Source organism: Chionomys nivalis, chromosome 8 (genome assembly GCF_950005125.1).
Source record: "Chionomys nivalis chromosome 8, mChiNiv1.1, whole genome shotgun sequence".
Taxonomy (NCBI): Eukaryota; Metazoa; Chordata; class Mammalia; order Rodentia; family Cricetidae; genus Chionomys; species Chionomys nivalis.
The window spans coordinates 50364510-50388809 of NC_080093.1; the positions used below are offsets into that span (position 1 = coordinate 50364510).

The 24300-nt window shown below is 50.9% G+C and overlaps 2 protein-coding genes across 2 annotated transcripts; one reads left to right on the plus strand and one right to left on the minus strand.

Moving 5' to 3' along the window:
- Window positions 1–431: 431 nt before the first annotated feature.
- On the plus strand, window positions 432–17153 carry Actn3 (actinin alpha 3). The gene is made up of 21 exons (XM_057778853.1): window positions 432–623; window positions 6586–6700; window positions 6927–7046; window positions 7491–7577; window positions 7657–7744; window positions 8212–8290; window positions 8375–8456; window positions 9421–9506; window positions 9809–9901; window positions 10474–10704; window positions 10796–10943; window positions 12802–12952; window positions 13444–13552; window positions 13640–13780; window positions 14200–14382; window positions 14798–14932; window positions 15016–15195; window positions 15953–16099; window positions 16181–16246; window positions 16632–16790; window positions 16872–17153. The coding sequence occupies exons 1-21, from the start codon at window positions 480–482 to the stop codon at window positions 17028–17030; spliced, it is 2703 nt and encodes a 900-aa protein (XP_057634836.1). The 5' UTR covers window positions 432–479; the 3' UTR covers window positions 17031–17153.
- A 135-nt stretch (window positions 17154–17288) lies between these two features.
- Window positions 17289–22896, minus strand: Ctsf (cathepsin F). The gene is given in 14 exon segments (XM_057779895.1): window positions 17289–17817; window positions 17897–17955; window positions 18309–18399; window positions 18496–18560; window positions 18641–18760; window positions 19641–19721; window positions 19802–19898; window positions 19986–20131; window positions 20253–20366; window positions 21404–21479; window positions 21570–21692; window positions 21695–21808; window positions 22234–22332; window positions 22534–22896. Coding segments are annotated over 14 exon segments (1479 nt in total). The 5' UTR covers window positions 22753–22896; the 3' UTR covers window positions 17289–17742.
- Between the last annotated feature and the right edge of the window lie 1404 nt (window positions 22897–24300).

Consider the following 24300-nt stretch of genomic DNA (forward strand, 5'->3'; position numbering starts at 1 on the left):
ATTAATAGACCTGGCTGGTCCTACCATCTGGCCCCAAGCTCGGGTGTCTCCATCACCCTAGAGAGAAATAAGGGTCTGTTTCTCGCGCGCAGTGCTGGAAGGAGGGCAGATTCAGGTTCAAAGGGCAGCTTTTAAGATGGCCTGCAGCCACTACCTGGACTGCACTTTACAGACGAGGAAACAGACAAGGTCCATGACTCTCCCGAGATCACACAGCAAGCTAACCACAGAGCTGAAATGCGAACCCTCTGTGAAGGCCAGTAGTCACTCAGCATCCCCCGCGATTCCGCAATCTTTGACTCCAGAGCAATCTTTTCTCTGGTCAGGACCCAAGCTCTCTCGCCCCCTATCTGGCCCCACCCACCTCCCCCATATTTAGTACGAATCTGATCTGGGGCTGGGACGGGCCCTACTTAACCCGGCCTGAGCGTTCAAGAGCTCGCCCAGTGGAGCGGAGCAGAGCCAAGATCCTGAGCAAGATGATGATGGTTATGCAGCCCGAGGGTCTGGGGGCCGGGGAGGGGCCCTTCTCGGGCGGCGGGGGCGGCGAGTACATGGAACAGGAGGAGGACTGGGACCGTGACTTGCTGTTGGACCCGGCCTGGGAGAAACAGCAGCGGAAAGTGAGTGCTCACCCATTTCCCAAAAGGCAAAACTGAGGCTGAGAGGCCAGGCAGTTCTCCCGGGTATCTGGGCAGTTCAAGGACAGAGCCTTCCTTTAATCTAGACTGCCACTCCCCAGTCCAGGCTCTGCTGTCCCCAAGGCTAGAAGAAAGGCTGGGAGTCCTCAGGTGGGATTTAGGATGTCAAGGAGTTTCTGGAGTCCCTAATGGCCTCTTCCCTCCCTCAACTCCTTTGAGTCCACTGCCCCGCTTCTCCCCGTGAAAGTAGGTTTTGGACAAGGTCCCAGAGATCCAGCTTGTTGGGTGGGAAGTGGAGGGGTCTCAAGAAGTTATGTCCCTCTATACACCCACCCCACTCTCCAGTTAAGTATCGCTAGACCCCATCCTGAAACATGCCAGGCACACAGCCGTGTGTGGTGTGGAACCATTTCATACTCTTTCCCATCCTCTGCTATGTATTCTGCTCAGGGTGGCGTCCTCAGTGCCTCTGTAGGCTTGAAGATTAAAGAAACTGGGGTCCAGAAAACGGCAGAGATAGACAGCCTATTATATACTGTGAGGAAGAAAAATAATTCCCCCCCTCTGAGGGTTTTTTCCTTTGCCCCACCCCATTCTTTCCCAAGATACTCCTCCCTGCCTTAGAAACCCTGAGTCTGCTGAAAAGGCCAGAAGGTCGGGAGGAGGGGAGCCCTGGGTCCCCTTACCGGTAACTTAACCCGGGGACCCAGATGGACACTTGTGCTGAGGCAGCGCCTTTGGGGTAGCTCAAGAGGACCGTGTGGGCAGCTGTTGCCCAGGACCAGCCTTGTAGGGCACTGCCCCCTCCCTCTCTGAACTATTTTCTCTCCTAGCTCCCCAGTGGAGAGAGCAAGACACCTGGGTTCCCTAAAGAGAAAATGATTCCAGTTGGACTGAGAAAGCCTTGAGGAGCTGCAGGCCAGGCATAGGGAAGGCAGCTATGAGGCTCTTGGACATGCCTTTTTGTCAACTATGCCCTATTCCAGGAAAGGGCAGGGTGCTGGTGTACCCAGCGGAATTTGTAGGACCTAAGAACCCCAGAATTTAGAACCAGAGCATTTCTCTGGGTTAGATGACAGAAGTTGACTGCAGGGGTGGGGAGGCTGAGATGCCTGGGGTGATCCACCCTCTACCCTGCTCCCCTCACTTCCCTGCACCTGTCTCCAAGCATGGCTGTGGTCCCTGAATTTTGCAATCCCTGGGTGATGTCATCCCTGCCCCTGGCTCCAGCTGCTAATTACTCCTCAGCAACTCTTGTCCCTACCCCCAGCCATCCAGCCCTCTCCCAGATCCAAGGCTACGTGTCCCTACCATGACATCTGCCTGTCTCTTGCCTTTGTCAGCCGTCCTTTCATTCCAGTTTATAGCCACCCCCATGTCCATCATAAACGTCCAACAACAACCCCATTAATTCATCAATAAAACAGGGTTGATGCTCTGAAAACGACAGATGGACATGTGGGTTATGTCTTCCTCATTCCACATTGTTGAACAAGGCTGTAACATTCTTGTGGTCAGGTACCGGTCTGCTCCATCCATCCCTGCTCCTAATGCTTCTTGGTGACTGCTTCCTTGCTTATCAGTGACTCCAGGACCCAAGGTCTCCAGCTTTGGAGCACTCCCATTCTCCCCTGATACCCGAGTCCTCTTCAGTTGACCATATTGAAAAACAATTGGCTCATAAATACTTCCTGACTATTTTTAAGGTCTCATGTAGCCCAGGCTAGCCTTGGATTTGCCACGTGACCAAGGATGACCTTGAACTGCTATCTTCTGCCTCCTCTTTCTTTCCTTGTAAAAGTTTTATGAGATTTATTGATTTTATTTTATGTGTGGTGTTTGCCTGTGTGTATGTATGTGCATCATATCTATGCTTGGTGCTTGAGGAGATCAGAATAGGGCATCAGAGTCCCTGAACCCGGAGTTATGGGTGGTAATGAACCACCAAGTGGGTGCTGGGAATCAAACCCTGGTCTTCTTGCAAAAGAAACAAAACCGCAGGTGAGCAATCTATCCAACACTTTCTCCATTTTTTCCTTTTTATTTCCTTTTCTTTCTTTTATTTTTATTTATTTGTTTGTTTGTTTGTTTTTGAAGACAGGGTTTCTCTATGTAGCCCTGACTGTCCTGGAACTAGCTCTGTAGACCAGGTTGACCTCTAACTCAAACTCACAGAGATCTGTCTGTCTCTGTTTCCCTAGTGCTGGGATTAAAGGTGTGCACCACCCCTGCTGGGCTCCTTCCCCCACTTTCTAATTTGGGGGTTTCAGGTTTGCACTACCACACCAGGTTTGAAGAGGTGCTAGGAGTCAAACCTGGGGCATCTTGTGTGCAAGACACTCACTCTACCCACTGAGCTACATCCCAGATGTTCCATAAATACATTTTTTTTAAAAGAAAGTTTTACTTTAATGAATTATTTTTATTTATGTGTATGTACATGGGTGCCCATGGAGACCATCAGAGGGTATCAGATCCCTAGAGCTGGAATTACAGGCAGTTATAAAGGCTCCTGACATGGGTGCTGGGAATCCAATCTGGGTCCTTTGGAAGAACAACCAGTGCTCTCAATCACTGGGCCATGATCCCAAGCCCATAAAGTAAGAAGGTCTGAAATCAGAATGAAACAAAGTACACGGCCCCACATACCTCCTCACATCCACTCCCATCCATTCTCACCTCCTCATTTCCCCCTTCCATTCTGACAACCATTGTCCCTGCTCTGCAACCAGAGTGAGCTTTTAAATTTAGTTTTGGGCTACATTTGGGAGACCGAGGCAGGCAGCAGCCCTCTCTCAAGATGGTCCGTTTCACATAACGAGTGTCAGGATAGCCAGAGCCGCATAGGGAGACTTGTCTCCAACATATTAAGTTCTGATGCCTCCCTCTTGCCTGAAGCTTTGCCAGCTCTCTGTGGCTCTCAGGATCAAGTTCAAACTCCCTGGCTTAGCACCCAGGATCATGCATGACCTGGCCCCTGCTACCCCTCCGGTCTGTCTCTCACCACTGACACCCCAACACCTCCAGTTTCATTCCAGCAGTGGCCACAGTGCTGCAGCCCCACAGAGGGAACAACTGTTTCTCACTGCACATTTCCCCTTGTGTCTGCCCCTGCCTGACATGCCCTTGGCTGCCCTTCCTGAGCCTGCACCAGCTCCTGCTCTTCCATCACAGATTCGATGTGAGCCTCCATCAAGGAGCCCCTCCCCCCATCCACCCCAGATCCCTCTGCCTGTCTCCACTGGTACACCTCAGACAGAGAACAACGTGACTCTGATTGACTGTGTACTCCTTCAGGGCAGGGCTAATTTTACTAAAACTCATATTTGGGACTGGGAATGTAATTAATTGATTTATTAAGTTGATTAAGTTCTGACTTAGTTTAGCATGAGTTAATCCGCAACTTGAATCCTCAGCATCAAATAAACAGGGTATGGTAGTACATGCTGGTCTCCATGTCTGTCTTGATGGAGACAGGAGAATCAGAAGTTCATTGTCACCACTGGCTACATGGTAAGTTCAAAAATACATGAAACCCCAGAATCCATAAGACTTGGCCTCAGGTTTGCCTCCACGAACCCCCACAACCCCACCCTAGCCAAGCTGCCTGACCTCCTGCCATTTGTAGACCCAGTGCATCCAGACTCTAGTTGTAGAAGCAACTGTAGGAAATATGAATACAATCTCTTGTGCTTGGGTCCCTACTAAGGACCCATTTCTACACCCCTTGTAACAGAAGCTCATCATGTTCCCTGAGCAATGACAGCTGTCCAGTGCTTATAGCACCCTCTTCCACTCCAGCTCCCTGCAGACCTGGCAACCTGGCTAAGGAGAGAATTCCAAATGGTCTCCAGGGCCACCTCTCAAGGACATCTGTTTTATGGTGGGAGAAATGCTTTTCTGCCAGCTTAGTGGTTGCACATGAATCTACTGATATTTTAATTATTACCTCTACCCCATGGCCCCACAGTTAGTGCCCCCCGGCCACTCAGGCTGTGACCTGGTAGAGCTTCCAGTCTCTTGGTCTTGGCTCTGCAGCAGCCAAGATATATAGGTTCAAAATTAACTCTCTATCATTCTATTTATCAATAAGACTCAGGAGTCAAACCAGGCAGTGGTGGTGCACACCTTTAATCCCAGCACTGGAGGCAGAGGCAGGCAGATCTCCATGAGTTTGAGGCCAGCCTGGTCTACAAGAGCTAGTTCCAGGACAGGCTCCAAAGCTACAGAGAAACCCTGTCTTGAAAATAAATAAATAAATAAATAAATAATAAAAAAAAAAAGACTTGGGAGTCAAAGGCTGGGGTGAAAACCTGCTAGCTCAGAGAGGTTGATTTAACTTTTTGACTGGAGACACCGCAAGACAACTTCCCTTGTCCCAGAACCAAAAAGAAGCGCCATACTCGAGTCCCCACCCTTGCCTTCCTGTATGTCTTCTCTATCAAAATTGCCGGCTTTTCTATGGCCAATTCCAGTCAGTCACTAGCTCCACCTCCTGATTTAAGGTTTAACTTGAATCCCTAGTTTCAGGAGTGTCAGAGTTCGATCAAAATATCCTACAATAGATGAGAATTCCAGGATCCTGCCAGGTCAAAAGAAGGGCCAGAGACATAACCACCCTGGAAAAATACAGGAACCAAACCACAAAGAGGTCAAGGACTGGCCCCAGATCACAGAGAGGGATGTGAACTGGGGTTGGAGCCCAGCTGTGGACTCCATCAAGATTCCAGAGCCGATGGTATCACTCAGGGACTGAAGGCCTGGTTGGTTTGCAAGTATATACACACTCCTAGGACAACCCCATTCCCAACAGACACAGCCATATCTCAATCTTCTTATCAAGGTGGAAGCTGAGGCTGGTTGTAGGGGAGGGGGTCATCAGTGCTGGGAAAGAGACCATGTGGGTTGCAGTACCTGGTCAACCAGTCACTTGTATGAGACCCAGCAGGGATAATTAGGTGTTTAATGAATCATTCTGAAATAACAGTCGATTGTTGATCACCCATGCAATGCTTTTATGTCCAAGTTTCCCTGGCAGCTGATTCCCACCTCTCAACTAGATATGACTCCCTTGAGGAGCTCTCAGTTTAGAGACCATGTCTCTGGCCTATCTGGACCCAGGGTATGAAGTGTGTTAATGTTTTCTAATCCTATCTCCAGTGATTAAGATTAGACAAAGCTGTGTAGCAGGCTTTTTCTTTGGGTCGCCAGTTCGCAAAAATGACATGGAGACTTATTATTAATTATGAAAGCTCGGCCTTAGCTTAGACTTCTTTCTAACTAATTCTTAAAAGTTAAATTACACCCCCCCCCCTTTTTTTGTTTTGTTTTTCAGGACAGGGTTTCTCTGTAGCTTTGGAGTCTGTCCTGGAACTAGCTCTTGTAGACCAGACTGGCCTCAAACTCACAGAAATCCACCTGCCTCTGCCTCCTGAGTGCTGGGATTCTTTTTAATCTACATTCTTTTGCATGGTTCGGTTACCTTTACTCTGGCCTCCTCATCCTGCTTCCTCCATGTTTGACTGGCAACTCTGCCTTTCTTCCCCCACCCTTCCCCACCCTCCCCTGCCTCTCTGTTCCAGAAGTCCTGCCTAATTGGCCATTCAGCTCTTTATTAAACCAACCACAGTGACACATCCTTGGTCTAAAGAAATATTTCCCAGCAAAGCCAGAGTGCTTGCCTTACCACAGGGAGGTCCCAAGTCCAAACTGGTACCGACAGAGGCCCCGCCGCCATTTCTCTTCTCTCAGCTGAAATAATACTCCAAGAAGGAAAGAAGCTGGAGAAGGATACATAGCAAGCCAGTAGAACCAGGATTCACATCCAGGGCCTTGAGTTCTAGGACCTAAGGAGGAGCTAGGTCTGTGTGCACCAGACTCGGTTCTGGGCATTTCCCATTCCCAGATCTGTTCCTACTGTCCAACCACTGTCTTCTGTCCCTAGACCTTCACGGCATGGTGCAACTCACATCTGCGCAAGGCGGGCACTCAGATTGAGAACATTGAGGAGGACTTCCGCAATGGCCTGAAGCTCATGCTGCTCCTGGAGGTCATTTCCGGTGAGGGCACAAGTCCGTGGCCAGGGAAATCTGGAGGTTTGCGGGAATGGTGGCAGCAGAGTGCTGGAGGGGAGTCATACTGGAGGAGGGAGCGCTTGGGAGCAGCATTTTCAGTGCTGAGAATCAAATCCAGGGCTTCAGTCAGGCTAGACAAACACTGTGCTCCTGAGGTACATCCCAGGCCCCCTCCAATAACCTTTGCCCTTTACCCTCTCCTTATACTCAGGCGAGAGGCTGCCCAGGCCAGACAAGGGCAAGATGCGCTTCCACAAAATCGCCAATGTCAATAAGGCCCTGGACTTCATCGCCAGCAAAGGAGTTAAGCTTGTGTCCATTGGCGCTGAAGGTGAGAAGGGAAGAGGAGGGGCCTGGGCAAGGGCTCAGAGGGAGTCAGCAGGTTTCTTCTGCAAGACCCAGGGGAGCAACCACATGGTGGCTCACAACCATCTGTAATGAGGTCTGGTGCCCTCTTCTGGCCTGAAGGCATACACGCAGACAGAATATTGTATACATAATAAATAAATATTAAAAAAATGTTAAAAAAAAGACCCAGGGGAGATAATTATTCCTGTCTATCAGAGGCAACTGTACCCCAATGCTAGCCCAGCACCTGGTACCTAGCAAGTGTTCAACAAATCATTCTAAAATAGCACTAGATGACTACTGAGCTCTTGTAGGCGTTTGGTAGGTATCAGACTTTGGGTGTGGCACAAGGGTCAAGAGGCTGAGCCAGAGGATCGTGCACTGAGGCCTGGACACAAAGTCCAACCCTGACCCCTATCCCTGGCAGAAATTGTTGATGGGAACCTGAAGATGACCCTGGGCATGATCTGGACCATCATCCTCCGCTTTGCCATCCAGGACATCTCTGTGGAGGGTGAGTAGAGGAGGAGTCAGATGGACGGGGCCAGCTCAGACTCTTTCCCAGCTAACACTTCTGTCTCTTTGTCCCCCAGAAACCTCAGCCAAAGAAGGCTTGCTTCTCTGGTGTCAGAGGAAAACAGCGCCATATCGCAACGTCAACGTACAGAACTTCCATACCAGGTCTGTTTGATGGCATCGAGGGGCTCAGTGAGCAGCTCTGGTCCCTGGTCCATGAAGGTATAGACTGGCCCCACCCCAAGCCTCAGCGATTGGAGGGTTCCAGTTCAGTTCTTGAAACAGCTTCTGAAACGAGGACTCAGGGTATAGTGAATGAATGGGGCTGAACAAGGAGGGTGGCAGACCACTCCCGGGGCAAGGAGCATTTGTGATATACATAGACGTGTATTTCAGTCAGAGAAGACCTGGATACCCCACACTCCTAGAAACTAGTCTGGCATGAGCCTACGAACGGGAAGGGATTGCGATTGTGAGGAGCTGTGAGGAGATGGTCTAGCAATGAGAGGCAAAGGAATTTGTACTTGACTTCATTTCACAGAAAGGGCAGTTCTGCCGGGGTGCTGCTAGGTTGAGGGTAGAACACGGCCTCAGCCTGAACCCAAGCCTGACGACCCTTTCTGTCTATTCAGCTGGAAAGATGGCCTGGCCCTCTGTGCTCTCATCCACCGCCACCGGCCAGACCTCATTGATTATGCCAAGCTGCGCAAGGTAGGCCTCTATAAGTCACAGACCCAATTCTGCAGTCTCTGCCTTCAGCTGACCTTTCAACTTTTTCCCCTCATGCCTCCCTAGGATGACCCAATTGGAAACCTGAACACTGCTTTTGAGGTGGCAGAGAAATACCTGGATATCCCTAAGATGCTGGATGCAGAAGGTGAGCTCAGTAGATGAGAACAATATTAAATATACAACCTCCATACAGTACCAAACTCTCCCCTCTCCAGTGATATTTTACTCCTGCCCCTTACTCTACCCCTATCCTTCTTCCATTTCAAAATCGGAGCCTCGTGTAGCCCAGGCTGGCTTCAAACTCAGTATGTATCTGAGGCTAGCCCTGAACTCTTGATTTTTCTACCTCCACCATTCAAGTGCTGGAATTATAGGCATGTGTTACCGCTCCTAGCTCTTTTCACAATGTTTCATTCCTCTTTCCTCTTCTCCAGGAGCTTCCCATCACACACCCCTGCCCTCTGTCTCCCGACTTTCCTCTATCAAATGGCTCTGCCCTCTGACTCATACCCTAGTCTCCTGCCTATTCAGGATAATATTGGTTCCCAAGACTGGAAGCTTCTCTGGGGCACTTTTTGCCTGTGCTCCCTGAGCCCAAGCAATGTTCAGTCAATGAAGCAGCAAACATTTTCTGAGTGGCTGCTGCTTGGTATCCTAGACGTCTGTGCACCAAGGAGACTGCTTTTGGCCCCTGAGAAAATATAAGACTTAGGGAAGAGGCAGAGAGACTGAGTTACAGGCTGCTGGGAGCACCAGGCAGAGATCAGAGACCCCTCATGAGGTCCTCAGGATCTGCACCCTCAGGCACGGTCTCACACCAGGCCCTGGGGTTATCATAGAGGGCTTCCTGAAAGAGCTTGGGGTAGCAGGTAGCCCGTGACTAGTAATCTCCACTTTTGTCATCCTGAGAGTGTTCTTTGCATAGAGGGGAGAGTCTTGAGTTCATTCCCCACCCTTGCTTTGGTCAACATACACTTCATAAGATAAGAATTGAGGATGTTGCTAACGTGCAACACTTGCCTATCATGAGAAAAGCCCTGAATTTGATTCCTGTGCTTCAAAAAAAACAAACCAAAAGAAAAAACCATATACCTTGCTGTCTTTCCCAGACATTGTGAACACCCCAAAGCCAGATGAGAAAGCCATCATGACCTATGTTTCCTGCTTCTACCATGCTTTTGCTGGGGCTGAGCAGGTAAAAGAGGGTCTCGTTGCTGCCCTACTGAGGGCATTGCTGCCTAGGTAGGGTCTAAGAGCCTGACCTTGGTGTTAGCCCAACATTTGGAGGTGCCAAGCCCTGTAAGTGGGAGGGAGGGCCACTGTCTCAAGGGGCCTTAAGGGAGCTCAGGGACAGAGGCTTCTGTCCAGAAAGCTCCTCCCACCTTAGAGAAGTGACCACCCCTCCTCAATTTGTACACAGGCCAAGTTGTTGAGGGAGGCTAGGTTGGGGTGTCTGGGGTAGCTTGTCCTCAGCCCTCTTCCTTTCCCCCACTACAGGCAGAGACCGCTGCTAACAGGATCTGCAAGGTGTTAGCTGTGAACCAAGAAAATGAAAAACTGATGGAGGAGTATGAGAAATTAGCCAGTGAGGTATGGCTAGGGCAGAGAGCCTCTTCCCACTGTGCTCCTTACCCTGTCCCCACTGAACGTCCCAACTCCTCTAACCTTAACCGCTTGCATGAGTCTGCAGAGCATCCTTCCAGGTTCTTTCTGTTCCTGTCTCCTCACCATCTCCTGCCCTTCTGTCAGCTAAAACCCCTGGTCATTCCTGATTCACTTATTGTTCATATATTTACTGATCCTGTCCTTCCTTGACATTTAGGCAGCCATATGTTCTTTTTCTACATATCTACCTATTCTGGCCCCTGGACTCAGAGACTGATTGTCCTGGAATTGGGATGTGGTTCAGTGGTAGATGGCTTGTCTAGACTATGGGAAACCCTAGATTCAGCACACACACACACACACACACACACACACACACACACACACGCGCACGCACACGTATCCTATTCCTTCACTGGCCAGTGAGGACAGTTTGAAAGTCCCCTCCACGTATCTGAAGCCTGGCCCTCTGGCCACAGCCTATGTGTAGAATGGAGATGGGTGGGTAAGGTGTGTCGGTCAGCTCAGAGCTCTCTGCCTTGCTCTGTTCCTGGCAGCTACTGGAGTGGATTCGTCGCACTGTCCCATGGCTGGAGAACCGCGTAGGCGAATCCAGTATGAGTGCGATGCAGCGCAAGCTGGAGGACTTCCGGGACTATAGACGCCTGCACAAGCCTCCCCGTGTGCAGGAGAAGTGCCAGCTGGAGATCAACTTCAATACGCTGCAGACCAAGCTGCGGTTGAGCCACCGACCTGCTTTCATGCCCTCTGAGGGCAAACTGGTTTCGGTGAGCTAGTGCCCTGGGTGACCTTGGGTCCTTGGGTCCTATCTGCATACTGGATGAACTGTGGTGGAGGCCACCTTTGTTTCCCACACAGGATATAGCCAATGCATGGCGGGGCCTGGAGCAGGTAGAGAAGGGCTATGAGGACTGGTTGCTTTCCGAGATCAGACGTCTGCAGCGGCTTCAGCACCTGGCTGAGAAGTTCCAACAGAAGGCTTCCCTGCATGAAGCTTGGACCCGCGGTAGGTATATCTCTTTCCTGGGACTCTTTCCTGGGACAAAATGCACAGGACAGGGGCAGATGCTTTGCAGGGAGTCAGAGACCACTCCCCTCCACACACACACACGAAATTGACTTGCTATATAGTGCTAACTAGCTTGGAACTCATTATATAAGCCAGAGATCTACCTGCCTCTGCCTCCTGAGTGCTGGGGGTGCTGGGATTATAGACATGAGCTGCCAAACCTGACTGGAGACCAGATTTTTCATTCCACCCTGTCTTGCTACAGTGCATTCTAGGCTCCTCTTGGGACTGGTTTTGTTACCTATAAACTTAATCTCCCTCCTCTCAGGCTCTGGTTCTCTGTAGTCTTTTTGGATTAATTTGTCACTTAGCTTTTGTATATGGAAGTGTCCAAAGATAAATCTCTAATCTCAACATCACTATGTCATATTCAAGGTATATTGATGTAGAATGCTGCATAAGTCAAATACATCACTCTCCATAAATAACATCATTTATTCAGGTTTCTATCAGAGATTGCAGTCCTACAAAAGAATAAGTCAGCCGGTTGGTGGTGGCGCACGCCTTTAATCCAAGCACTAGGAAGGCAGAGGCAGTCAGACTGGCCTACAGCATGTGTTCCAGTATAGCCAGGGCTGTTATACAGAGAAACCCTGTCTTGAGAAACTTAAAAAAGAAGAAAAAAAACCAAACCAACAAGAACAACAGAAAACAAAAACAACCCCTAATCTGTTCTGTTAAAATGAACAAACATTAATGATGATTGCGGAATAGTGAATAACAATAGTTTGGATGGGGGCTGGAGAGATGGCTCAGAGGTTAAGAGCACTGGCTGCTCTTCCAAAGGTCCTGAGTTCAATTCCCAGCAACCACATGGTGGCTCACAACCATCTGTAATGAGATCTGGTGCTCTCTTCTGGCCTGCAGACATCCATGCGGACAGAATGCTGTATACATAATAAATAAATAAATCTTAAAAAAAATAAAAAACTTAAAAAAACAATAGTTTGGATATTTTTATAAGAATTTCTGAAGTTGCCAGGTATGGTGGCACACTCATTTAATTCCAGCAACTGGGAGGCAGAGTGGGCAGATCTCTGAGTTTGAGGTCAGCCTGGTCTACAGAGTGAGATCAAGGACAGCCAGGGCTATACAGAAAGAGACTGTCTCAAAAACAAGCAAAAAAATCTTGAAATTTTTAGTCTAATGACTCTGTTGCAATCTCTGAACCTTTGTATCTGTCACCTACCAATACAGGGCCTCAAATGAAGTGTCCCTACCACTACTGTAATGAAGATGGTGGTCTTTATTTGCAAAATTATAGTAATTATTACTTTAAAAACACTTTTGCATTTATTATTTATTCATACAGTAATTATGTATTCACAAAGGCTCTGTCATCCATCAAGTATCAGGCACTGTGTCAGGCGCTGGGAAAGTGGTGAGCAAAAGAAGCCCAGTCAAAGATTGAGGAGTCCACAGGGGCACTGAGAAGTATTTCAAAGGCCAGGCGCAGTGGCGCATGCCTTTAATCCCAGCACTTGAGAGGGAGAGGCAGAGGCAGGCGATTTTTGGAGTTCGAGGCCAACCTGGTCAACATGGCGAGTTCCAGCAAGACCAACAAAGAGAGACCCTGTCTCAGAAAAAAAACAAAACAAAACAAACAAAAAACAGAAGAGCGGGAGAGGGGTCGATATCAAGTAATTCCAAAATTGTATCAAAGGTCATCCTGGACGGTGCTGGGATTGGCAAGCAGTGCCAACGATCCGGCTGACACATTAGGGTATACTGGGAAACCTTACACCTCAGCCATGGCGGCCTCTGGGTGACAGGACCCTATTCTCTTCCCGAGCAGGCAAAGAGGAGATGCTGAACCAACACGACTACGAGTCGGCTTCGCTGCAGGAGGTACGAGCCCTGTTGAGGCGCCACGAGGCCTTTGAAAGCGACCTGGCAGCGCACCAAGACAGAGTGGAGCACATTGCTGCACTGGCCCAGGAACTCAAGTAGGCGTGACCAGAGAGCTGCCCCGCCCCCTTTCCATTGAGCCCTGCCCTGAAGAAACCTGCCCCGTCCCCTTCTCACTGAGCCCCGCCCTATTCCTCTGTCACACCCGTACTTCTTATGCTCTTTCTGAAACACTGTCCCCAACCCCTGCATTTATCCACTGGCACTCCTCAGTTACAACGTGCATGGGAAAACCCTTTACCTTAGGATATTAGCCCATCCCAGTCAGTCTTGGCCTCACTAACTACCTCCTCCAGTTGCCCTTCTCCCATAATCCTGCTTCTGAAACCTCAGGCTCCACATCCAGGGACTGGAGCTGAGGATCTTTGGTGCCAGTCTTCCTGCAATCACACACTGAGACCCCTGGAAGAGAAAGTTCCTCTCTGCCTCCCCAACTGTCACTCCTGCAACTTCAACCTGCCTTGGTTTCACCAGGGTTTAACTTAGGTCAGGGTCTGGCTCTATCCCTATTCACCTTTCACCCCACTAGTGAGCTGGACTACCATGAGGCAGCCTTGGTGAATAGCCGCTGCCAAGCCATTTGCGACCAGTGGGATAACTTGGGTACACTGACCCAGAAGAGGAGAGACGCACTAGAGGTGGGCAGGTGGGCCAGGGAACCGAGGGCAAGGTGATGAGGCCAGCAAGCCACAAAGGGTCTGATACATGGTCACCCTGGGCCCTAGAGGATGGAAAAGCTCCTGGAAACCATTGACCAGCTACAGCTGGAGTTTGCTCGTCGGGCAGCACCTTTCAACAACTGGCTGGATGGGGCTATTGAGGACCTGCAGGACGTGTGGCTAGTGCACTCTGTGGAGGAGACCCAGGTGAGTGCAAGTATTCTGGGAGAAGTCTGGGAGGCACTGGATGTAATGAGAGGTAAACTGGTCTCACATCCCATCAGCCATACCTTTGGGTTCCTGGATAACAGGAACAGGAAGCAGGAAAAACCCGTTATGGAGTGCTGGGCTAGCAGGCAAGATGCCTAGGTTCTTTTTGTTTGCTTTTTTTGTTTTTCAAGACAGGGTTTCTCCATAGGCTTGGAGCCTGCCCTGGAACTCATTCTTTATACAAGGCTGGCCTTGAACTCATAGAGATCTGCCTGCCTCTGCCTCCCGAGTGCTGGGATTAAATGCACGTGTCACCACCACCTGTACCAACTACTAAACAGCTAGTTCCCTGTTTTGCTGCCTCTGTTGCTTGCAGTCAGTGGGTGTGCTGGCTGATCCTTCCTGTTCTCCCCCAGAGCCTGCTAACAGCACATGAACAGTTCAAGGCAACGTTGCCTGAGGCTGATCGAGAGCGAGGTGCCATCCTGGGCATCCAAGGAGAGATCCAGAAGATCTGCCAAACGTATGGACTGCGGCCAAAGTCTGCCAACCCTTACATCACCCTCAGTTCACAGGACATCAACAATAAGTGGGACACGGTCAGTGCCACTGGCAACACTGCATGGTCCTCACTTCCTCTTGCATATTTGAATCAATGAAACCTCTGGTGTCCCAAGATATGGGGTATAAAGCCCACCTCCATCCAGATCTGGGATCTGCCACAGATTCCTCCCGGCATTGGACAAGCCTCCTACACCATTTCCCTATCAGGACTGATAGACATAGAATTCATTGGGTGCATATCATCCACAAGTGATACTTGTTATATCACTAGGCACCATTTTACAGATGAGAAACCTGGAGTCTATAAATATGAAGTCATTTGTCTCAGAGTTTATCCCAGTTTGCTTCACGAGAACCAGAACTGAGGTTTGAGGGCCTGAAGGTCATCTTGCCTCAGAACTATCTCCTGGCCCCCAGATTTGGTCATGATACAACCTCTCTCCTTCCCAGGTCCGAAAGCTGGTACCCAGCCGTGACCAGACCCTGCAGGAGGAATTGGCACGGCAGCAGGTGAACGAGAGGCTCCGGAGACAGTTTGCAGCCCAGGCCAATGCCATAGGACCCTGGATCCAGGGAAAGGTGGAGGTAAGGGCGTGGAGAGCTGGGTCAGCTCAGGGAATGGGATTGTGGGAGTTCAGAGTTCTTATCCTGCCTGGGTACCCTTGCAGGAGGTAGGGCGGCTGGCAGCTGGGTTGGCCGGCTCTCTGGAGGAGCAGATGGCGGGTCTACGGCAGCAGGAACAAAACATCATCAATTACAAGAGCAACATTGACCGGCTGGAGGGTGACCACCAGCTGCTGCAGGAGAGCTTGGTTTTTGACAACAAGCACACAGTCTACAGCATGGAGGTGGGGTCTCACCCTTGGGAGAAAGGGGAGGGGAGGCCTGATGTATTCAGATGGACAGAGCACATCTGTCCCAGGAGGGTCACCAATTCAGCCTGGCAAGCTTTTCCGATGTCCCATGGCAATATGGCTATCCAGCAATGGAAAGTGGCTTGTCCAGGCTAGATGTGATGCACACCTATGATGCCATCACTTGAAAGACAGAGGCACCAGGATCAGGAGTTCAAGGTCATTCTTGGCTACATAGCAAGTTCAAAGTCAACCTGGGCTTCATGAGGCAAGAAGCGGGGTGGGGGTGGGGGGAGGGGAGGGAAGGAGGGAGGAAAGGAAAGGAAAATGGAAAGAGGCTTGTTCAGAGTCATAAAGCATCCTAAAGCCAGACTACAAGATTGGCCATGGTTGATGACTACTTAATACATAATAAGCCATTAAACTTTAAGATAGAAAGGGCTGCTTAGAGTCAGGGGAACTTCAAGATGGGGACAAAGGCCCAATAAGGGGGAGAACTTTTCCAATGTCACATAATGAATTAAGAATACAACCAACTAGACAGCCAGGTGTGGTGGTGCATGTCTTTAATCCAACACTTGGGAGGCAGAGGCAGGTGGACCTCTGTGAGTTTGAGGCCAGCCTGATCCACATTGAGAGTTCCAGGACAGCCAGGGCTATACCATCTCCAAACAAACAAACTAACTAACTAAAACTGAAGTAAGGATAAAGAGCTGGCCACCCACTGACTGCCCTGTCTCTTGCTCTCTAGCACATCCGTGTGGGTTGGGAGCAGCTGCTCACCTCCATTGCCCGCACCATCAATGAGGTAGAGAACCAGGTATTGACCCGAGATGCCAAGGGTCTGAGCCAGGAGCAGCTCAACGAGTTCCGGGCATCCTTCAACCATTTTGACCGGGTCAGCAGAGCCCAAGTCCTCTAAGAGATGGGGGCTGGTGGGATTTGGAGACCGAGGCTGATACCCGTTTGTCCTCTACAGAAGCGGAACGGGATGATGGAGCCTGATGACTTCCGAGCTTGCCTCATCTCCATGGGTTATGACCTGGTGAGTCCCCAAACCACTTCTACAAATACCATCAGTTCCCCTCCTTCTGCCTGGCTCCCTCTTCACATAAACCATCTCTGTTCAGCATACCCACACAAAGGCTGGTTAAACACAGAAGTAAATCAAGGTCTTAGCTTGCCCCCCCCCCAAAGAACAATGCTAATATGTGAAATATTGGAGCTCTCAAGCAAGAAGGGGAATTGGGCAAAAGGCAGATTTCTGCCTAGTATGAAGGACTCCCTAAAGCCAAGCTGATTGTCTTGGGAAGAGGGTATGTTTTCACTGGGGTGTAACAAGTCAAGTATGGAAAGTTCCCCAGAGGGGACATGAGGGGCCCTCTTGGCTTTAGTGCTATGGACAAAACGCCTGCCCTCTGTCTCTGCAGGGGGAAGTGGAGTTTGCTCGCATCATGACTATGGTGGATCCTAATGCAGCAGGGGTTGTGACTTTCCAAGCTTTCATTGACTTCATGACCCGAGAGACTGCCGAGACGGACACAGCTGAACAAGTTGTAGCCTCCTTCAAAATCTTGGCAGGAGACAAGGTGAATCCCATGTGGTGGAGGGACTGGTGGGCTAGGGCATGACCCAAGACCTGTGGGCCCTTACTGTCTCCTCTTTTCCAGAACTACATCACCCCAGAAGAGCTACGGCGAGAGCTCCCCGCCGAGCAGGCTGAGTACTGCATCCATCGGATGGTGCCCTACAAAGGATCTGGGGCTCCTCCTGGAGCCCTGGACTACGTGGCTTTTTCCAGTGCCCTCTACGGAGAAAGTGACCTCTGACATTCTTAACAGAAAAGGAGAGAGGGCACTTCTGTGGTGGCTTCCACCGTCCCTCAGAGCAATGGCCTCAAGCTCATCCAGCACTGTGCTTCTGAATAAAGATCAGGCTGTGGGCCTCTCCCATGTCCTCTTGGTTGCTGAAGGGGAAGCTGGGCCCTGGAGTTCCTGGGTGGGACCAGCTACTACACCTTGACCCACCAGGGATCCCTAAGACCCATCTTTTCCCCCAGAGACTAAGCAATTACACCACACTGGGGAGCAGGGTACCTCTTTATTGCTCTTAGAGAAGATTGGTTACAAGTTTCCTGGATGTGGAAGGGGACCAAAAGTTTACAGCCTCAGACAGAGGAAAACCAAGGCAGAAAGCCAGAGCCTGCTGAGGACAAAGTCAGATTTGTGATCAGAGTATTTTCATTCTGCACCTTACCCGAGCCTGGGGTTCGTGCCCCAGCACTGGCTTCCATGAAAGCCTCCTTCACCTCAGGATCCTCTTAGCTACCACAATTCAACAAAGAGGCAGCTGAGAAACTTCAGGTGGGCATGAGAGGGAGGGAGGGAGAGAGGGAAGAAGGGGATCAGGGCCCACTGCTCACCCTGAGGTACACCAAGTGCTTGTCCCTCAGCCAGCTGGGCCTCCTGAGGGGCCTGGGCATGAGTCAGGCTAAGGAAGGGGCCACTGTGGTCAGCATCAGGTCCTGTGCCAGCAAGTCCCTCAGTTCACCACTGCCGAGCTGGCCATGGTGTTCACACCACAGGCTCCAGACCCACGATACAAGTAGTAGTAACCCTGAGGGACAGTGGGACTTGGTGAGGGTGCTTAGGTAGGGTACAGCTAGAGGGTCAGAGGCCATCCAGGCAAAACTCACCTCCTCACCCCAGTTACTACCCCAGCTGTTCTTGATGGCCCAGTAAGGAGTCTTGGAGCCTACGGAGCAACACAGAATACAAGGGGTCAAAGACCCCTAATTCTCCACTCGAAGACTCATCTGCTGCACCTTTCACGTATCTGCAGTGAGTCTGTAATAGGAACTAGGAGAATAACAAAGAGCCAGAGGCCCGCCTGCCATCCTCACAGAGATCTCATGCATCTATAGGGGTTGGAGAGAGCACTTGTCCAATTGCCTCCAGAACAACCCTTCAACTTCCCACAGTCTCAGCTTTTCTGTCTACAAACGGCATGGGTGTTTCAGAACAAGGTTCCCCTCAGAAGCTTCTATCTAGCCCCTGACTGGGGCCTGGGATAGAGGGAAGGATAAGCCGGGGGCTGGTGGAACTCACGGTTGCCATAGCCCACCAGCAACACAGCATGGTCAATGAGCCAAGGGCTGCAGAGGGGCCGGAGAGGCCGGGCGATCCCATGGCGATAGAACTGAGAAGAAAACAGGGAGTAGAGAGCTAGTTTGAAGGAGAAGTGAGGGAGGCATAGACACAAGACAGGGCAGAAGCATAGAGGCCAGGGCCTCACCTGCATGCCAAAGGCGTTGATGGCAACTGAGATGGGTCCTTTCTGGGCCAGCCAGGCTGCCATCTCTGAGAGAGGAAGGCAGTGTCAGAGGTTACCTGGGCCCAGCAACATCAACCTGGATCCATCCCTTCCACCCCCGACTCACTGTTCTCATTCTTGCTCAGCTCCACTGAATCATTGATGTAGACTTTGGCTCTCTGTGCTGAGAAGCTGCAGGCCTGAACATGGCCCTGGTAGCTGTAGTCATCCTCTGTCTCCAGCCCTCCTGGGAAAGGAGTAGACTCCTATTTATCACTCCCTCGTGCTCTCCCAGACACAGGAGTGACAAGCATCCCATAAACACGAAGCCACATGTTCCTTACCTATTCCCAGGGCCCCAGTCTCTGAGGAATCTCCTCAGACTAGAGATGACATATCTAGGGATGGAAGGATGTGGGAAGGAGCTACATTAACCGGCCTGGACAGGACTCCACTTCCATGACCGCCTCCTTGCTAAGGCCTCATCCCAGGTTTCTTGGCATTTTTGCCCTTTGCTGCTTGTCCTGCCCTGACAGTCTACTGCTAATGTAGCCCAGTCACTTGTTAGGCTCCTGGATCAGTTTCTTTCTTTCTAAGCTCAGTTCCTTAGCTCATCATCCTACAGACCATGGCTGATTTAATACCCCTCCTCAGGAGAGAGAGAGGTGTTGCTGTCAAGTTTAGCAGCACAGTAAAAACATAGACTTCCAGGAAGCAAAAATACCAAGATTCACAGGGCCTTCGTCATGCATCAGAATCTCACATCTAGCTGGGTGTTGGTGGCACTCGCCTTTAATCCCACTTAGGAGGCTGTGGCAGGCGGATCTCAGTGAGTTACAGGCCAGCCAGGACTGTTACAGAGAAACCCTGTCTCAATCACTCCCCCGCAAAAAGAATCTTACATCTATTCTCTCACTTGGCATTGGAGACAATCATACAAAGTGGACATTGTCTATCCCATTTCACAGCTGAATAACTGAGGCTGACAAAACTGGCTTGCTGTAGACCATCAGCCAAAAAGGGCCAACATAAAGACCAGAACCCAGCTCTGTGTGACTCCCACACCCATCTCCCCCTCTTGCAAAGAGGTGGCACCTGCTGCTCCTTCTGACCAAAATAATGCATACCCAAATTCTTTATGGCTGTGTAGGCATTGGAGGGCAATCCACCCAAGCAGGCCTTGTCCATCTTGTCACAATCCAAGAGCTCTAGGAGACAGAAGCCTGGTTCCAAGGGGTCCTCTGGAGAGGCTGGTCTGAATGTGAGGGGGCTGGAGCAGGATGCTCACCCTGCTCTGACAGGGAGAGCAGAGTCCCCCGGTTCAGGAACCACTGGCCCTCCACATTGCCTGTGACAGAGAAGGCCCAGCAGGAACCACACATGCCCTGCAAGACAACGGGCACGGTCAAGGCTCTGCCTTTCATCAGGGCCCCGTGCAGTCCGCTTTCTCACCCCACTTCTGGGACTCCAACCTGGTCCTTCACTTCGGTGACAGCCCCTTTCTTCCTCCAGTCCCATTCGGGCGGGGCACGAGCATTTATGGACTTGGCTGGCCTCATCTTCTTGCGAGAACCATTCCGTAAAAGGGGGTTCAGGTAGATGGTGTAGAACTCCTCCTCTGTGGGTAGAGTGGGCAGGGCAGACAGGACTCAATATTTTACACCAGCCCAGATGAGGAGCTTCAGGAGCGGGGCCTAATTTCCTCCAAGTTCTGTGATGGCTCTGGTCATCATCCCCACCTGTGAGGTCACTGAACTTGGTGATCCCATACTGAGCTGTGCCACGGTCCAGGGCCTGTATCTTCTGTACTCGTACCATGTTTCTGGTAAAGACAGTCAAGCGCCACTGGGCTTCTGAGAGACCAAAAAGGAGAGGCCTGAACCCAACTACATCATAAAAGGAGAGGTAAGAGGGGTGAGCAAGCAAAGTCTTCCCCAGGTGAGAGGAACTCTGGGTTGAACTTGAAAGTTTTGAATGTGTCAGAGTGGGGGCGGGATCAAAGGACAACCCTCGTGTCATTCCTCAGGGTCTTTCACCTTCTTTTCGCAAATGGTCTCTTACTGACTGAGAACTTAATCAAGTAGGCTAGGCTAGCAGGCCATGAGTCTGTTTCTGCCACCAATTGCACTACTGTCTCGGCCACCATGTTGGACTTCTTTGGTGGGATCTGGGGGCTGAACTCATGTCTTAAACTTTCAAGGCAAGGGCTTTATTAACCGAGTGATTGCCTTAGTCCCTGAAGCTGTTTGTAAGGACAGATCCCTGGGCCAGGTGGAATAAGACATGGGGGAAGCAGACATCAAGGTGAAAAAGTGGCCAACTTTGGGGACCTGAACTTGAGCAATGGCTTCTTTTTTTATTTTATTTTTTTGGTTTTTCGAGACAGGGTTTCTCTGTAGCTTTGGTGCCCGTCCTAGAACTAGCTCTTGTAGACCAGGCTGGCCTCGAACTCCCAGAGATCCGCCTGCCTCTGTCTCCCGAGTGCTGGGATTAAAGGTGTGCACCACCACTGCCCGGCGAGCAATGGCTTCTTGACTAGAACAGCAGTAACCAAAATGAAGCCTAAGGGTGTCACCCAGGAGAGGTCACGGGAAGGGCCGAGATGACTGAAGGAATCCAACAGAGAAAATCTGGTCTCCCAGATTTACCACACCCTGCCTGGAGTGATGGAAACCTGTGGTTTCTGGCCAGGACGAGAAGATGGAAGGAGGAGACAGTCCACATGTCCTTGACAAGTCAGCCGCCTAGAAAGCTGAGGAAGAACTCAGGGATTGGGGGGTCCTTGAGAGACACAAGGTCCTTGAGTCCTTTCCTTCCTCAATATTAAGGTGCCATGATAGGAGAAGGCCCAAGTCTGATTGTTACCGGTCCAGACAAGGCTAGGTCCTACCTTCCTTTGTTTCATAAGTCCGGTTATAGGTAGCCATGAAGTCCTTGAAGACTGTAGCCATCTTTACAGAAAAGTCCTGGGAAGACAAAAGGGTATTTGTTTACAAGTTTAGCCTGACCCCAGGACACTAGGGGGTGGTTGGCTCTCCCAGGTATGGGCTCCTCACCTGAGGCAAGGGGTCCTTGTTCAGCATCGGAAGGAATGAACTGAAAGTCTCATTTCCATACTCTGGAATGGGTTGGAACAGAGATGCAATCAAGGCTGTATTCTGAGGCAAGTATGGTCTGGGCTATCCCAATCTCCTTTAGCTATACCAGCACCTGGAACCTTCGCATTCACTGGGCCACAGTCTCTCCTCAGCAGCACGTGTTTTCCTAGCTCATCCAGGACTTGAAAGCTGCAGAGCTGGAGGAAGAGAAAGGACAATCTGGAGACAGACTGGAACAAGATCCTGGCAAGAACAACTAGAAGCTCCTCAAAGGAGGGCCACATAGAAGGCAATCACACCCAGCACCCAAATACCCACCCTCTCAGTGCATTTTTTTTTTTTTTTTTTTTTTGGTTTTTCGAGACAGGGTTTCTCTGTGGCTTTGGAGCCTGTCCTGGAACTAGCTCTGTAGACCAGGCTGGTCTCGAACTCACAGAGATCCGCCTGCCTCTGCCTCCCGAGTGCTGGGATTAAAGGCGTGCGCCACCATCGCCCAGCCTCTCAGTGCATTTTGATCTCTACTAGTAACTCAGGGTGGGGTAACCTCTGCCTCTTCACAGGACCCATTATTCCAATTGCTTGCTGGCCTAGGGCCAACAATAGCTGGGACCCCATCACTCACCAAAGTTTTATTGGTCACAGGGAGCAGGCACACCAGAGGATCATCGCAAGGTGGCTCCTCCATTGTGGCTTCCAGGGAGAACAGAGAGCCCCGACCCACCTGGACGGAGGAGAAGGTGAGGCTGGCACGACCACCCCCTACTCTGGTCCTCTTAGGTGCCTGCAGCTCACCTGTGTTTCTCTACTCAGCCTGCACAGGTCCTTTCCTCCACCGTCCAGGACAACACCCAAAATTTAAGCCAAACTCCACCTTGCATTATTCCCGGACCCAGGCCCCGCACCCGTTCCCCACGCTTCTCACCCGGCGGCCGCGCCCGCGAACAGTCCCCAGCACGGCCCTCATCCCGGCAGCACGACCGTAATTGTACATATCCAGCGCGAAGCGGGCGGGCGCCAGCAGCTCCGGGTACGACAGATCCCAGGCCTGCTCGTCGTCTGCCCGGGGTTTGGCGGAGACCGGGACCAGGGCCACGGTCCGGAGCAGGGCCAGCAGCCACAGCAGTTGCAGCAGTGGCGCCATGACGAGGGCGAAGCTGCTGGCCACAGGACTCAGCGACCCACAGACGCGCGAATCAACCGACCCCAGGCGGATCCCGCGGTCGGAGGCCACAGAGTGTCTCCCCCACGGCCCTGGACAGCGCCGGGGTGACCAATGGGCACCGACTCCTGGCGCCTGCGCGCTCGCTTATTTACGCGGGGCACGTGGAGCACGGGAGGGGGGTGGGGGAGAGGAGAGAGAAGGGGAGGAGGGGGTATGGGAGGAGAGGAGAGAGAGGGGGAGGGAGCGAAGGAGGAAGGACTGAAGCCTGAAAATAAAACTAGGACCCACCACTTATTCCATCGTTATCTTAAGCAATGAAAGCCAAATCCCTTTAATCACAGCAGACCTGTGAAGTAGGTGTCCCGTTTCACAAGTAAAGAAAGAGAAGTTTACAAATGGCTCTGACAAGAATTGAACTGAACCAGGCAACTGGTGTCAGAGTCTGGCTTAAGGGCTTGATCTCTCCTTTGAGGCCCTTGTTGTCATTCCCGACATGGTCGGTAATCTCACCAGTTTTGGGACCGGAGGATGTAGCTCAGTTGATAGAGTGCTTGTCCGGCATGCACTAAGTCCCTGGGTTCCATCCCCAGCACGGTGAGGCACGTCTGTAATTCCTACTTTGAGGAGGAAGAGATAAAATCTGAAGTGCAAGGTCATTCTTGGATACTAGAGAATTTGAGCCTATACTACGTGGGTCTGAGGCCCAACCCCCCACCACCATGCGTCTGGCTGTTATGAGCAAACCATAAAAGCAATCGACAAAGTAGTGAGCATAGGGTTGGGATCTTGCCTTAAGCACTGTGTTCCAGGGCTGCCAAGGGCCAGCGTCACAACCTAAAACGGGGCAGGGGGTGGGAGACTCCCAAGTGTAAAAATGAATATGGGAATAAACAAAAGGACCACAACCCAAGATGCATGCTATGGAAGCCTCGGGTGCACTTGAGGAGGGATTGGAAACGGGGCTTTTATAACCAAAAGCAAATTCCCATAAACTGCTCGTATACAAAAATCTGCTGATCTTGGAGCAGGGAGGCAGACATTATCCTATCTAGCTGTTGCCTAGAGCATCTAATCTGAATCTAGTTAAAGCTGTTAAAAATAAACCCAGGTGGTGGTGGCACTTGGGAGGCTGAGGCAAGTGGGTCTCTGTGAGTTCAAGGCCAGCCTGGTTTACAGAGAAAGTTCTAGGGTAGCCAGGGCCACACAGAAACCCGTTCTCAACCCCACTCCCACTCCCGCCCAGAGTAAGAATAAAAAAATAAAAAGTGCAGCCTATTGCTACTGCCCTTGGTTGCTTTCCAGAGACAGAGCGTAAGTCCCTGTTGCTGAAAACACCACACACTTCAGAAACAGGGCACAGAGGAGGGCCGGGAGGATCCATGCAGGCTTCCGGGGAAGGAAGGAGAGAGGCAACCAACAGTCCTCTGACGCCTAAGCACCGCATCAACAACAAGCGTGGCATGATAACCTTAAGATGCAGTAGTGCCATGTATGCCTTGGTGGTAACCAAGGGCTCTCTAAGTAGTC